We start from the raw sequence: 16,664 nt of genomic DNA, 5'->3' as shown, positions 1-16,664 counted from the left end.
AGCAGCCGCTAGGAGCGCTCATTATCCAGTGACACTGAAAGCTGGATCGGAGCAAACGAAGCCTTAGAAAGAAATTATTTCTGTCACTTAGCTAAAAAGTTAATGTTGCTGTGCAAAGATAAAGTGACTGTGTCAGAAAGGCTATCATATGTGCGGCAATCAAGCAAGATCACGCCAACCAAGCCAGGCGTATATAAAATTTCATGCAGGAAGAAAAATTCACACATAAAAAACAACGAAGCACGTTGTATGGTCTGGTTCTTGGGCGATTGCGTTATTCACTCGGACTCATTGCCACGAAATATGACAGCTATTAACACCGAAAGCATCTCACCTTTCTTTGTGACAGCGGTGCTTGATGGCTTTAGAAGCCGAACATTTTAAACCAGCAACTGATTGCATGTGACAACCGCTGTTTTTCTCATTATGTGCGTCGCTACTAAGTGTCACACAAACAAAAAGAAGAGTTCTTGCAGGAAGGTATTTATGTGCTCTCGCCAGCTAAGCTAGCTGCTTCATCAGCCAGCCCTGCATATTGACAATCTTCGAGCGGAGACATGCGGCTGGTTGTTTCTCCCCTTTTTTTCGTCGGCGTCATGCTGTGCGTCGACAGCTCGTTTGCACAGGGCCAAGCAAAGCACCGCCTACAGCACAACGTGACCGATGCCTTCAAGGTATTCGCGTGATTGCCTTACATTCAGTGCCTAAATAATAGTCATATCTGTAAAAAAACTAAAGCTTCAAGACGTGGACAGAAAATAACTAAATTAGAAAATTGTCGTGCCTAGTTTTCTTCTGCAAATTTGTTGCTTGAGATATTCAGTGCACTACGTGAATAATGGGTGGAAAGAGAATTATCGTTCTTGCGTTCGGAGACAGTTATCGCTTTTGGTGTGCGTAGGCATCCACGTTAGTGCGTTAGTATTTGTCAATCTTCGTGATGCACCTCCTCAGCAAAATAAGCGAATAAAATCTGTGCGAGAAAGTGAGCGGTTTGTGTAGATGCTTGACTACTTATTGTGAATGGCAAACTCTGTAACGAGACTGCCGACACATTTAATCAAGAAGCTCTAGCTCATGCGCTTCTATTGCTGACGCAGAGAAAATTCAAAACGGTGAAAATAGTGACCATGTGCATATTTTGAAAGTAATAATCAGAGGCTGTCCTGTTGCAACAGAACAGGCAAACATTACTTTTTGCGGGAGGTCAAGTAAATCACCAAATTTCAAAAGAAAATTATCGTCTAGAAAGACAACAAAATCATGGAATGCCCATTAGGCACAACATGATTCTCGTATGAAAATATGTATTCCAATATTTTCAGTGAACCTGAGGCCATTAGTTCAGAGGCCGCCTATAACACAACTCCCGAAACATTCATGTCCAACCCACTACCTCCTACAAGCCCCTTCTGACTAAACAATAAACAGATTAACGACTTTCCCCGTCTTTCGATGAGCACTATTCATGTATACGTTTGCTAGTTGGCTGAAAATGCAAAGCCCGAAAAGTCGCCATATAGCTGAATTTTTATCTTTTCTTGCAAAGACCCCCCGCCCCTATTTTATGTGCTGCCCCGCTGTGTCGTGTATTCATGCAACTTGTCCTCCTCCTCAAAAAGGTTACCGACACAACTCTAAACAATTCGGGTACATTCTTTCATAAATCATGGTGACACGCTTGGCACGTTATTTCCTTTCCTTCAGTCAACATCGTGATTGTAGTGATTCCTGTTTTACCACAGGTGGTCCTACGAATTGCAGTTGTTTTTGACGTAGAATGTCGAGTCAGCTGTGTACGGCCAGAGCATCTGCGTCCGTCAGCCGAAAAAAAAAAAAAAAAACGCTTGTGCGACCGAAATTTCGCGAACCCCATGTCACACAACCGGTCAAATAGAAATTAGTTTCTCTGCTGCAAGAAAACGTGTATGCACGATAGGCTTCGACTTTATTGCAGAAATCACACTCAACTTCGGTGCTTCCGTTTTGGGGTGTCTTTGGTGCCATAAGTAATCTTATACAAGCTACGGAACGAATTAGTATAGGAACGTATACTAATTCAATTTTTTTATAACAAATATTCGTAAAGAAATGCAACAACGTCTAAAATTTAAGAACAAGAAAATATCACAACACTTATTCGTAAAAAATGAAAAACGTTTTATAATTTAATACTCATAATTGACATTGTTCTAGTCAACTCAATGTACCTTTCTCGTATGCTTGCATGGTCGCACGCTACATGCTGAATATTTTTTGTCGTATGATTTTAGTTTCTTTGTTTTCAGTTTTTATTCAATCTGCCTTCATGAAATTATCGTCTAAATGTTAGCATGAAAAATCCTTGACCAATAAATGGGCTTAGCACTATATAGTTCTGAGTTGCCAAACTTAATTAGGCCAAACGGGCTTCAAACACAAAAGTATTTGGCATACTAATCGGCTAACATTCACTGCATACTCACCCCTAATGAGTGGTTGGGTTTGCGCACTTAAATATTACCTAAACTTCTACTTGGAAAACAAGAAAGTTGGCCAGAATAGGTGATTACATGGCAAAGTGTTGCTGGTCTCCTTCAAAAGTTTTATAAACTCCAGAGTAGAAGTCCTGGAAGGCCTACATCTTATGAAAGAATCCCGCACACAAGCATACGCTTTCAACTCGGTGAGACGCTCATCTCATTCGCGTACATTTAGGTGTCTTGGCTACGTGACAGTATTTTGCAATGTAAGAAATGCTGTGGCAATTAATGCACACGCAACAAAGGAACTAATTGTACAGTAGCCCCACAGGAAGACTGCATAAGAAAAATGGTGTATGAAGGATATGCATGGAAATTATATGAAATTGACAAGTACCGGCTGCAAAAAGAAACTAAACACTTATTTGCATGTGCCGTTTTTGTTGAACTACTGTTATTAAAGAACATCTTTACCACGACGGTACCTACCGTATACAATCGCGTTAGTAAGAACTTATGGCGCACGTAATTAGAATGGTTATTGGAATGCATGAGCTCGAACATCACTTTGCGATAAAGAAATATTTATATGGTTTTTTCGGGAGGCACACGTCTAGGAAAGTCGACCTTGAATTTTGATTGCACTTGGTATGATTTGTGTGCGTACAAAATGAATGCCCTGGTGTGTTGCAGATGTTCGAGATTTTCCCAGTCTCCATCGCAGTATTCGACGTGGACAAGGACGGAGACCTCGATTGCCTCACGGCGGTGCGGTCGAATTACGACGAGGAAGGCCACACGGCCACCTACACGTGGCTTTTGGCAGGTCTCAACGACCACGTGAAGTGAGATCTAGTCGACTCTTTTCGTCAGACTGTATAGCTGAATTAGTCTGCCATCAGAATGCGCTTTTGCGCTTTGAGTGACCACCAAGTCGCGATGCCGTAGTTTAGTAACATCAATCAATCAATCAATCAATCAATCAATCAATCAATCAATCAATCAATCAATCAATCAATCAATAATCAATCAATCTCATTCAATCAATCAATCAACCAATCAATCAATCGATCGATCAATGAATCAATCAATCACTCAATCAATTTTACCTTCTTTCAGTAGGAGGAGTACGCGACTAACTGCTCTGGAGCTTTACAAGGTACCGACCTTATTGCAAGTTGGGAAAGCAGCAGGATGGAAGACCATCATGCATGTACAATACCAGCTTCAGCGTCGTACATGACGCAAAGTTACGTGTGAATGGGCATCGATGACACGCGTATTGGACAAGGGCTAGCTGTGATAGCCATAGAAAAAAAAGTTACGGATTCAGGTCAAACCTTCAAATCGGCGAGCAAAAAAAAAAAAGGTGGGGGGCGCCGTGCACGGTGGTGTAGCGGTTTTGGTGTTCGGCTGCTGATTCGAGGGTCACAGGTTTGATCGCAGCAGCGGAAGACACATTTCAGTGGAGGCGAAATGTGTGGAGGCGAAATGGAGGGAATTATTTTCATGCGAACCAGTCAGTGAGTAGCCCCTAGGTGTTTTTCACGTTGAGCCAAGCGTTACGAAGCGTTTCAACGTGTTCGTTTAAGTTTAGTGGTTGTTCGCGTATTGTGGCCTTCCCAAGCATGTTGAATACACTGCAGTGCGGAAAGGTATCTCAAGGTCTCGCATAATGCGGGTATTCGCGTTAGAGCAGAGACGCAAGTTTTAACGCAACGAAGTACAAGCTGTGTTGTGATCATGTGCGTTTGTTAAGTTTCATTTTTTCCGCTTATTTGAGCAAAGCTCGAACAACCCGAGGAGTGCTTCGTGTCAGTTTCCCATGTTATATACTGATGTGCTCTTATAAATGTGTGTATATTACCATGTTTAGTCGACTACGACAAGTGTGCGCAAATGCAGGCAGCTAGACGGGTAGATAGAAATGGTGAAAGTCGCTTGCAATAAGGAGCAACGTGTAGATGCCTGATTGTACGAGAAAATTGACTATCTTTGGCGACCGTCCTGTGGTGACGAGTACGAGTGATGCAAAAAAAAAGTCGCACTCTGATGACGTCACCATATAACGACAACATAATGTCACAGAGCACAAAAATCTGACGTTGCGAATTCTTAATTGCTGACACGTGACGTAAAGCTACATGATGCCATTGTAGCACCGTCTTTTGGGCGCTCAACAAAACCGGAAAGCACGCGACCTCGAAAGAAAATTGAAGGGTGCTTTGTAAATTCCAAAGTGTGTTCGGCGAAAGCCTGTCTCCATTCGAATGACTATGCCAAGAATTTTCAGGGCGAAGCTTCTTAGGACATAGCCTTGTCTTGCGTTGTGGTCATAACCGCGGCTATAGTCCAAACACATGTGACACACAACACAAGAAACAAGGTTTACTATAGATTTAAGCCTAGACATAGTCTAATTATGCGGTAAAAGATTGTTGTTCTCTGTGAAAACAATCTATTCATTATGAGCCTATGTTTCAAAAATGAGCCTAGAAATTGAGACTTATCATAGAAATCTGTAACACAAAGGCGCAAGTCAACCATCATATGTCCCAACAAATAACTCATTTTTAAAAGCATCTTGCCACCATTGAGAGGGCTGGTTCTTGAAATATTGTCCACACCAGCTATTTCCTAAATCCTTCTGGAATTGCTTACGACGACTGGAAAACAAAAGAAATTCACATTTATATATATTGATTTTATGTCGTGCAATCAGCATTATGTGTGGCAAAGCTCGTGTAATGTACTGTTACTCACCGATACGATACCCAGAATTCCACGCACTCATCTAGATGTACGCTCAGAGCCTATTTGCCTTATCTTGAATGTAATTTTTAGAGAGAGTCGATTCGTGATGCCATTAACAGTGATTGTAAAGTTCTCGGCGAAGTTTTCTGGCCTCCTTCAAAAGTTTTGTATTACGGTTGTGCGCAAGTAGCGTAATTGTTAAAGAGTAAGGAATGAAGCAGTAGAGCACCACATTGGTTCCTTTTGAACGTTTTATTTTGGTCGTTAATTCATTTACTTCAGACTACGCGTCACCACTATTGTAATTTACGTTGAGCTTTTTTCATGGCTGCGCACAGTCCATCAGCTTGTGATTGACGATGTGATGAATTTTTCCAAGCTCTAGCTTCTATCACGTATATAATAAAATTTGTGCTACATGACAAAACTAGCGCACGCGAGAGGGAGAAATAAACAAAGAAACCGAAGGAGAGAGAGAAACTAAAATAATCTGCAGTCCTGGAGGACGACGGGAGAAAAGGTTTGGCCATTTTCTCTCCTCCATCCCTCGAACTCCCGGCCTTCAGGCTTGCATATACAAATATTTTATAACCATTCTTTTTCAGGAAAAATGTCACCTTCAATCTGAGAGAAGGACTTAGCCCGGACAAGCCCATTTACACACCGGAAGATGGTAAGAGTGCGGTCTGATGAGATAATTACAAGAAGGAGAGAGAGAAACGAGAAAAGAGGAAGGCAGGGACGTTAACCACATGCTAGTATCCGGTATGCTACCCTACACTGGGGTTGGGGAATAGGGGGTTGAAAGAGAAAGGGAGAGTTAAAAAAATAAATAAGAGAAAAACACCGACACACACGCACACACAAAATCAGTCCACTCAGAGGCGTTCCGACAGGCCAGTAGTTCGTAAGAAGCCCAGTAGCGCTTCCACGGCTTTCTTCTGTGACGATGAGTCATGACGATGGCACAGTATCCTTTCTTCTGACAGCGGCTGGTCGTCTAACCTGTTTTGTTTATTAGAAAGGTGTTGTCTTTCCAGGTTGTATTTCGGGCAGTCACACAGTATATGTCGAATTGTTTCTTCATCTCCGCAGTGTGCACAGTCGGCGGTGTCGGCCATACCTATGCGGAACGCGTACGCACGGGTAAACGCGACTCCCAACCATAGTCTGCACAGAGCAGTAGCGTCGCCTCGTCGAATTTTTGTTGGAAGCTGCATGCTTAACGTTGGATCAAGGGATGCGTAATCTTGCATGCGTAAAGAGAGGCTCATTCCAAAGAGCCATGGAGCGTTGGCGAGCAAGCATGCGGAGCCTCCTAGCAGCGTCCATTCTTGAGAGAGGTATTGACTGGTCGTTGTCTTCTGTATGGGCTGAACGGGCTGCTTGATCAGCTCGTTCGTTACCGATAATTCCACAGTGGCTTGGCAACCACTGAAATATAACGTGGTGCCCTTTCTCTGTTATGTGGTGTAGCATTTCTGCTGTTTCAAATACCAACTGCTCGTGTGGACCACGGCGTAGATTTGACAGAAGTGACTGCAGTGCCGCCTTGCAGTCGCAAAAAATCGTCCACCGTTGCGTGCTTTGGTCGTTAATGAAACGCAGCGCAGCGCGAAGCGCTGCAAGCTCTGCTGCCGTTGTTGTGGTTGCATGAGCTGTCCTGAATTAGATGGTTGTGGCGTGCGTCGGAATAACGACCGCCGCAGTTGAGCTGTTTGTCAGGACGGAGCCGTCGGTGTAGACGTGGGTGCAGTCTTGGTACTTCTCGTAAAGCAGAAGTAATGCGAGCTGCTTGAGGGCTGGTATTGAGAAATCACCTTTTTTCTGGATGCCGGGTATTGTCAGGTAGATGACTGGCTGTTTGAGGCACCATGGAGGAATTGAAGGTCTCGCCGCGGGCGTAAAACCAGTTGGTAGGGAGTCACCATGTGTAGTTATTGTTCGACAAAAGGAAGTATGAGGTCTATCCACTGGTAGAGTGGCTAGGTGGTGATGGGGATTCCGGCCCACATGCCTTATGTGTATGCTCAAAGCTTCAATTTCAATATGGGTCTGCACGAGGTGGTCTTTGGCTATAGCTATAGTTGCCATTGTTGAGGCACCCTGAGGCAGACCTAGACATATTCGAAGCGCCTGTGCCTGAACGCTTTGTATCATGCGTCGACTTGTTTTACTGGCGTTTGATAATGCAGGCAGACTGTATCGTAAAAAGCCAAGGAAAAGCACCCTGTACAGTCGTAACATAGCATTAGGCTGCATTGCCCAAGTCTTTCCAGCGAGAAACTTGAAAAGATGGCATATGCCTGTCAATAGCTTTTTCAAATACGACACATGAGGGCTCCATGATAAGTCTCTGTCGACTATGACACCCAGAAATTTGTGACATCGACGATATGGTATATTTTGACCGTTAATTGACACTCTGTAATTCGACATGGGTTTGCGCGTAAATGCCAGAAGAGCGCACTTTCCGGAGGAAATTTCCAGGCCGCGATTGCGTAGATACAAAGCAGTTGAAGTAGAAGCTCTCTGTATTCTCGCTCGTAACTGCAGGTGAGTTACTGCAGATGTCCATATGCAGATGTCATCAGCGTATGTTGATAGATAAATATTGTTTGGTAGGTGCGTATGGAGAGCGATTAGTGTTATATTGAATAGCACGGGGCTCAGTACACCACCCTGAGGGACGCCACGACAACTGAAATGTGTAGACGTGTTCCCAGTCTCTGTACTCACGAAATAGGATCGCATTTGAAGATAACTGCGTATCCACTTAAACATTCGGCCACACAATCCAATCTCTTCTAGTGCGGCAAGGACGGATTCATGTGTCACGTTATCATAGGCTCCTTTGACGTCAAGGAACAGAGAGGCGCAAAGACGCTTATGGCCTTTCTCGTGTTCAACGTACGTGACTAGGTCGATGACGTTATCGATCAATGATCGACCACGTCGAAAGCCAGCCATGGCATTTGGGTAGATCTGATGATACTCCAAGTACCACTCGAGTCGGCCGAGAATCATTCTCTCCATCACTTTACCCACGCAACTGGCCAATGCGATCGGGCGATAGGAGGAGAGTACCAATGGTGATTTGCCAGGTTTCAGTAATGGTACTAGACGACTAGTTTTCCAACTTAAGGAGACAGTGCCCTCTAGCCAACAATCATTATATAGCTGAAGTAGAGCTATTCTCGCGCGCTCACCCAGATGACACAGGGCTCTGTAGGAGATTCCGTCAGGTCCTGGTGCAGAGGTACGTTTGCATGAAGCGAGTGCTGCTTTGAGCTCCTGAATGGTGAACGGGAAGTCCATAGAGGAATCACGTGGTGGCGGACAACTGCTCGAAAGTGGTGAGCTGCTGATGGCTGTAGTTTGCCCCGATAATCCGGCACAGAACTCTTCAGCAACGTCCACATCTGGTCGATTTTGGTGAAGGGCTAAGGCCTTGAATGGTGACTTCTGAATGGGCGATGACCGCAAACCTCTAACCGTCGTCCATATGTGCGATAAAGGCTTACGAGGGTCGAGTGGCTCGCAGAAAGTAATCCAGCGTTGGAATGCTAGCTTGTCCAACCGGCGTTTGATCTTCTTCTGCATACGTCTAGCAGTCCGTAAATCTTTTATGTCCTTCGTGCGCCGGTACCTTCTTTCAGCTCGTCGTCGCAAGGCTCGAAGCCGCTCCAGCTCTATGTCGATGTCCATGAATCTTGCAAGACATGGGATCGTACACACACTCTCTTTTACAGTGCTGTGGATGGCCTCTTGTAAATCGGATATGTGTTCTTGGCATTAGTCTTCCATACAAGACTGAAATTTTTTCCAGTCCACTCTTTTAACCATGGCGCGCACTTTAGGAGGCGACAATCCTCTGATCTTGACGTATGTTGGAATGTGATCACTCCCATGCGTTTCTATATCCGTGAACCATTCAGTATGTTTCACTAGGCTTCGCGAAACAAAAGCCAAGTCGAGACAGCTACTGTATGTGGAGCCACGTAAAAATGTAGGACTGCCGTCGTTCAGTAACCGAAGTTGGTTGTCGGAGGCAAAAGACACCAAGCTTCTGCCCTTCATGTTGGTATTCTGACTTCCCCATAATGTATGATGAGCGTTAAAATCCCCGATGATAACACACGGGTCAGGAGTTAACGCTAGGATGTCTCGTAGTCTTTTTTGATCGAAACGGCTTGATGGTGATAGGTATGCGCCAACCACCGTGATGTTGAGCCTCCTCTTTTTCACTCTTAAGCATACGTATTGGTTTCCGTCATGAGGTGGTACAGGTTGAAAGATGTAAGTGAGGTATCGGCAAATGTACACCAGAACCTTGCTGCTTTCACTAACAGTAGACGACATAAAAGGTTCGTATCCCGAGAGTCGTATTGCACTCGATAAGTTAGGCTCACAGATGACGATTACGGGAAACATATTGACGTACACAAATTCACGAAAGTCACCAATGCGCGATCTCAGTCCCCTGGCGTTCCACTGCAGTATTGCTGCTTTACGAACCTCATCCCTGAAAGACAGTGGTGGGTTAGCCATGGTCTACTCTAGGGCTGCTAGCACTGGGCTAAGCGCGTCCAGTACTTGAAGGGCACTTTTGGCTGACGGTGTATTCATGTCGTTTAACAACATGCGAATGGTGTCCACTAATGATCTTAGCATCACCATCACGCGATGATCTGGCTTCCCGGCTGTTGCAGCATTTTGTGCTTGTTCTTGAGGCAGCTTGTGTTGAGGCTCAACAGGTCATGTAGGCGGCATCTGTTGAGGCTCAACAGATCGTCTAGGCTGAAGGAGTGGCCATTCCTTTGGAGAGAGAGATCTTCCGGCATCTTCTCTTTCAGCGCAGATGTTTGCCGTGCTAGGAGTCGCGCCTGTCGATTTCACCTGAGTTTCTGACTTTGTCGTCAGATTTTGCACTGTCCTTCGTGAGGACCTTCGACGATGGCGGCGCCTTCGCCTTACTTTTTGCGCAGCTTCTCTGCGAGTCGAGTTGTCTCGCACCATTTGCCTTAGAATATAAATCTCTTTTTTAATCTGAGGACAGTCCTTGGAGGAAGCACTGTGAGCGCCTTGGCAGTTGAGGCATTTCAACGTAGTTGCATTACAGTCGTCTTCTGAGTGGTGTTCAGCGCATAGGGGGCACACTGCGGAATTTCTGCAAACGCCCTGCACGTGGCCAATCTTCTGGCACTTGAAACACTGCATAGGCTTCGGAATAAATGGGTGAACCTGGTGACGGAAATGGCCAACCTTCACTTAAGAGGGAAGACAGTCACCCTTGAATGTTATTCGCACACAACGAGAGTTGCCTAGGCGACCAGCATGCACAATGACGTTGTTTTCGCTCACTGGTTTTATCAGTACAGGAAAATCTTCATTGGTGATTTCAGTGTCTATGTCATAGATAACTTCTGTTACGGTGTCACCATTCGCTGGTATGATGGATCGGACTTTGATGTTTCCCAGCTCCGACACTTGCTGTAGCATGTTCAGTGCACTTGGGTTCCTCACGTCGATTGCCAAAATATTCTTCCTCGTGTTTATCCTGATGTCCTTAATCTCGTTAGGCACAATTTTTTCAAGGTACAAGGACAGTGCTTGCCTGTTGAGGAAGCGTAGATTGGCAGTAGTAGTCTGCGGCACAAACAGAATGGAGTGAGGCCATCGCTGAGGCGCTGTCCTCACAGTGGCTGTACTTGATGCCGATGATGCGTTCATGATTCTTCGTTTGACCTTGCGGTAGAGCACAGGTTCGAAGCCGTCTTCCGAGGACTCGTAGTCTGATGCAGAGTACGACTCGGTGTCCTCGCTCTCACTAGATGGATTACCACGCTTTCTTGAAGCAATGCCCGTGGATGAACTGGTACCGGGCGGGATCTCCGGGGATTGTACATCCATTACCGCGATGTAGGGGGCTGGAGACACCGCTGTTGCGCTGTGGAACGCAGAAAATACAGCACAGACCGAAATATGTGTTCCACAAGAGAATCACTTCCCTAATTACAAGAAAGAACTGTTTTATGCCTTTGAGCTGAAGAAAAATGCTGTTTGTTAAAATTGCTCTAGCTGTTTCGGGGCGTAAGCTGAAGATGCAGAATGTAAAAAACACTCGTTTGTGAGAGTTCTACATTGAGAAATGCTGGTTAACATATTCCTCGCCTAATCGTTCTGCAGTAGCACCGAACTGTAGAGTATCTACAGGTGGGCGCGACTCAATTAAACGTGAGAATTTATGTCTGACTATTCATTTATAGGCATTGTCTGCTGGCACTGATTGCGGTTGTTTATATATAAAAAGAGCTCCTAAATTCGCCTTTCATGCATTCGCGGGTCTCATTCTATTGGAGTTGATACAGTCGCTGTGTTGCAAGGGGTTTTTAGTCAGCTGCCAGCTCTTAAAGATATGACGTGCTACGTCACACCAGCAGGCTAGAAAAAAGTGTTCCACACTTGCCGTCATAGATGCGAGCGATGCTGATTGATAATATCAGGTTTAAATGTACAGATGTGCCCGAGTAAGCGTACTATCACTGCCGTAGCTTGATTAGTAGGGAATAGGCTGCGTTATTCGATGATTGCAGGTTGAGTCGCTGCTGTACGCACGTTGTCTTTTAGTTCAATTGAACTTCTTCAAGTGCACTGCAGTCAAATTCAGTGATGTCGAAAGGCTACACAGAATGTCCCGTATTCATCCCTTAAATTATTTGCGTGCACGCATCCATCTTTCACTGAATAAATCTAACAGCTGGCCTGAAGGATAAATTGGACAAAAGAAGTACATGAAGCAAGGTTGATTTCACAGCGAGAACGCGCAAGAGTTTGAAACATCGCCACTAACAAGAAAATAGAGTAGAAGGTCAGCGATGGAAGCTATTTGTATCGTGTGAGTTCTGTTTGCGGCAATGTTATAAGGCTACTGTTTAAAATCTGAGGAAAGTGTAAGTATACACTGAATTGGTGAGAAGACAAACTCAAAGGCACAGTGACTACAAATAAATCAAGAGCCAAACTTTATATAACACATGATGCTCTACACCAGACCCAAGTACGCCCAGGTAGCATAGGCAACATGACCTAAAATATTAGAAAGTTTGATTAGGATTCTCATGTTCCCGTGATGTTACTTAGTTCGCATCTTCCTGCTTTATATTTTTCTCTAGTCCATACGAGCTCATATGAGGTAGATTTGTTGTAGAAATTCTTACAAAGTTGTCATATATTTCGTGACTCAATGTCGTGGGCACTTAGTTTCAAAATGCTGTTTCCCTTCGCTCTGTGTGTCAGGTGATGGAAGTGACAAGGTTGCCAATTTCATCTACACTGACTACAAGACATGTACTGTTTTGGAAATCCCATACAAGAACGAACAAGGTAAGTTGCAAAGTTCAACGAGATCAGCCAAAGTGTGTTCGTAAAGCTTCTCTAAAATGCATTTCTAACGGCCAACTGGTGTGACGTTACAGCTGATTTGATTGATATGTGGGGTTTAACGTCCCAAAAGCACCATATAATTATGAGAGTCGCCGTAGTGGAAGGCTCCGGAAATTTAGACCACGTGGGGTTCTTTAACGTGCACCCAAATCTGAGCACACGGGCCTACAACATTTGCACCTTGTTCGGAAATGCAGCTGCCGCAGCCGGGATTCGAGCCCGCGACCTGCGAGTCAGCAACCGAGTACCTTAGCCACTAGACCACCATGGCGGGGTGGTGTGATGTTACAGCATTCAAAGGCTCTAACGCGAAACTAATTTATTCTGTTCTTTAATAATTGTACAAGGATCGACTTAGAATGTGTGCACCAAAAAACTTCCACCATCACTATGTTGAAAAAAAGTAGAAAGTCGGTTTGTTTCATTGACGCAGTGATGCTAGAAATATGTAGGACAACAATTTCTTAATACCTTGCCGGTGCACTAGAAACCATTTTTTTACGGTAATATATACGTGCTTGGACGCCGGTAATGCGCTACCATAAACATGCATAGAAGCCACTTGTTTTCTCTATGTAAGAATAGCCGCATGTATAAATTGATGCCTTGCACGTATATGTGCAGTGTGAATTTTTATGAAAGGGAACACGGGAACGCGTGGCCTACGCGCTCTGGCAGCTGCTGGCAGAGCGTTCAAATGGAAGCGAGAGCAACCGCAGCCTCTTTTTGCATCATCTCGTAGCGAACAAAGCAACCATTCAATGCTGATATAAAACCAGCGGCAAGATACCATCCCCCCCTCTCTCAAGGTGGATAACGCAAGAAGCCGGTAATCACCTTGAAGAGGGATGGTGTGCTATCTTGCCGCTGATTCATATAAGCAATGAATGACGTAGCTTTGCGCACCGTCAGATGACACGAAAAGAGGCTGTGGTTGCTCTCTCTTCAACTTGATCGCGCTGCCAGCAGCCACAGGAGCACGCAGGCTATGCATTCCTGTGTTATCTTCCATAAAAATTGACACTGCACATGCATGCTTAGCAGAGTGTACACGTAGCTAGAAAGTGTTCGGTCCTAGAGTGTAGCATGTTTACCGCAAGCATGTGTCGTGAAGTTCCGGTAGATGACAGAAAATAGCATTCCTCCGGTACAACAAAGCTGATTCTGGAGTGCAAGATGGTTTTCTTGTATGCACAACAAGCGCGAGCATTGGGGACTTGCGGCAGCCATTTTTATAAAGGCAAAAATCCTAAATATCTCATAAAATGCGAAAAATGACCTGATAATGTGACATTATCACTTGTTCAAAGCAAAGTCGATCACGGACCCACGACAGTAGCACGTTAGGTGCCGAAGGCTTTCCACTCCTTCTGGCGACAAAGCCATGAAAAACTGCGTTGGGCGCAGAAAGACTACGGTAGACAGCAGCACGACAGTCTGAAGAGGAAACGAAACAGATGGCTTCCGCTTTCCAGTCGTTAGACGTGAATGCATAAGGGACATTGGAACTTCTGTGAAATAATTGCAAGACCATTTAAAATTCTACATATAAAAGCGCGTGTTAGCCAACAAATATGTCTATAAGATATTGAGTATGAGGCATACAAAGGCAAAGAAAAGCTTGTTATTTTCTCGGACTCTCCGAAGGTTTTCTTACAACACCGAGCAGAAACCATGCAAATGCCGACTGCACCTTTCGGAGCACAGCAAATGAGAGAGCAGATATTTGAAGTTCTTGACCAGATACGTGATCACAAAGTTTACAAAAAAATTACGCGCTCCCTTCTAGTTCACAAAATGACACGTTTACCTTTCATTCATCTCCGAGTACTTCTGCCAATGTTTAACATTTTAGCGTAGTATATTTGAGCTAAAGATCCCACTCGTTAATTACTCGTCATGCCAAGACAGCTGTGGAACTAAGATTTTGTTCCTGATTTCATTAAATACCATGAAACGCAAAATAAAATAACCATAGACGGAATGGCAGGGATGTTGATCGGAGGCATTCAGTCTGCATTCTAAAGGAACGATGAAATGAAAGATGAACAAGAGCAGAATTGTGCATAGTGAGGTCATGCACAGAAGCGCAACAAAAGCGTTCAACTCTCAGATCATAAGATTTTGTGATGTTGTTTAATGCATGACCATAGGCATGCATTAGGCCAAGTTATCGGACCCAGGCCGGAAATATCAGCGAAGCGAGGTTAAACGGGCGCGGGAGATGGCGAAGGCCCGCGGCTACCTGGAATAAGAAGGCCACACATCTTGGGTGCACACTGAATTTACTCAAATGAAAGATTATTTTCTCTCTCTCCTTATAAACATGAAAGAAAATAGAAGTGTTTCAACCAGTTCTATAATTCATATTGAACAAAGTTCAAAGGTATTAAATAATCACAATAAATGAAATAAAAGGATTCCAAATGAATGTATCAATTATGGCACCTTACGCCGTAATACGAAGACGCAAAAGAAGTACGCGGCACTGACGTTCTTAGGATATCTAAGTGCCCTCACCTGCACGTTTTTTTTTCTAAATATTTGTTTGTTGTGTTTATGGAAGGTACGTGATCATTTGAAATTATTTTGGAACGAGGGACAATATATCGAAGAGAACGTTTTTGTAATGACTGTATCCTGAAATCAGAAAGTCATGCATTTCATCTGGAAGTGGTCACTGCTGGACACCTGCTAAGTTGGCTGGGAAAAGTGCGGGTTTATCTCACTTGATAGTGAAATTACATCCGTAATGCCTCTCATTCTTTTGCCTTCGCCGCAGAGTGCATCTTGTGGGTAACCCGGGAAGCCCTGAACAACGTGCCTCAAAACTGTGTCGACCATTTCGAGGACAACTGTGACGTCGACAATCCGGTTTACGATCAAGAGAGCTGCGCTGCTGTGACAGCCAACCTATAGCATGTCCTGTGAACTTTGTTTTAAGGTATCAGCGAGTACCAAGGTCTGACTTGTTTCAATGTGTTGTTGAAAAAATAAAACTTTCTTTTCCAGTCCAACTTTTCAGTAATTATAACTCTGCCTTTTGGGGCAGTACCAGAAGCTCACTTTCTTCCATGAAGTCAAGAGGGGATTTCATTACCAGCGTTGAGAGCTCGCCAGCATTGCACTCATAAATCACCGATTGAACCTGCCCGAGCACATAGGCACTCTGGGTACTTTGTGTTCCATGACACACAGCAAGCCTTCAACTCGGTCTCATATAGGGCGAATATTTGTGCAGTTTTGAATGCGAAAATTTCAGGTCGTCTGCTGCATTTTGTGCGAGATTTTCCATCGGGATGCAGAATAAGGGTGCGTTAAAGATATAACAAGTGTACATCAAGCTGTTAATCTTGGCGTCTCGCAAGTCAGTGTTTCTTGGTCGCCGCTTTTGTTCGACAACGTTGTAGCTGACCTTTCATGCCGATCGCCTCCAAAAACGGAGCTTCCAGTCGGCATGGCATTTTATGCTAATAATATCGCATTATGGTTAGCTGCTCTTCACACCATGATCCACTTCTTCTTGAGATATTGCTGAGAGAGCTGTATGCAACTCAGTAATACTTGGTAGAAGAGGGTGTACAGATTTCTCCTGGTATGTCAGCCATGACTGCTTGCCACCCTGGGCAACAAGCTCGTCAAAGATTTAGTTCGTTGAATCACGAGTCAAAGAGGCACTAATGCAACGGCTACAGTAATACCACCACCTGGGCGTAATCATCGATCAATGTGTACCTTTGCTCCCTGAAATTACTTTCGTGTTGCGCAAAGCGAAGTCCCTCCTCAAACGTGGGGCTGCCTTGGACTATAGGCGTTGGCTTTTACCAGACGACAGCACAGCAAGTAAACCAATTATTTGTGCTGCCAATAATATAATACCTAGGCGCTTATACAATCACCAAGGCGCATCTGCAGCTCTTTCTTGTTCTTAGACAGAGAGGGTTGTTTACAATACCTCCCTTATAAGCATCGGTGACTTCAGCTGGAGCAGCGATTGTTGAT

General features: G+C 44.5%; 1 protein-coding gene across 1 annotated transcript; it reads left to right on the top strand.

The window, feature by feature from the left end:
- Positions 1–523: 523 nt before the first annotated feature.
- Positions 524–15,677, top strand: LOC119178132 (uncharacterized). The gene is made up of 5 exons (XM_037429294.2): positions 524–674; positions 3,156–3,307; positions 5,822–5,889; positions 12,516–12,602; positions 15,445–15,677. Exons 1-5 carry the CDS (start codon positions 558–560, stop codon positions 15,579–15,581), a joined length of 561 nt encoding a protein of 186 aa, XP_037285191.2. The 5' UTR covers positions 524–557; the 3' UTR covers positions 15,582–15,677.
- The last annotated feature ends 987 nt before the right edge of the window (positions 15,678–16,664 follow it).

The sequence above is a fragment of the Rhipicephalus microplus genome, chromosome 1, assembly GCF_043290135.1.
Source record: "Rhipicephalus microplus isolate Deutch F79 chromosome 1, USDA_Rmic, whole genome shotgun sequence".
NCBI classification, from domain to species: Eukaryota; Metazoa; Arthropoda; class Arachnida; order Ixodida; family Ixodidae; genus Rhipicephalus; species Rhipicephalus microplus.
The sequence above is the reverse complement of the archived record's forward strand: the minus strand, read 5'-3'. Positions and strand labels throughout refer to the sequence as shown.

Excerpts from the sequence above, each read along its gene's own strand:
- LOC119178132 (XM_037429294.2), top strand. The coding sequence starts at position 558 with ATGCGGCTGGTTGTTTCTCCCCTTTTTTTCGTCGGCGTCATGCTGTGC. Across the intron at positions 3,308-5,821 it reads GGTCTCAACGACCACGTGAA|GAAAAATGTCACCTTCAATC; the intron begins GTGAGATCTAGT and ends ATTCTTTTTCAG. Across the intron at positions 5,890-12,515 it reads CATTTACACACCGGAAGATG|GTGATGGAAGTGACAAGGTT; the intron begins GTAAGAGTGCGG and ends TCTGTGTGTCAG.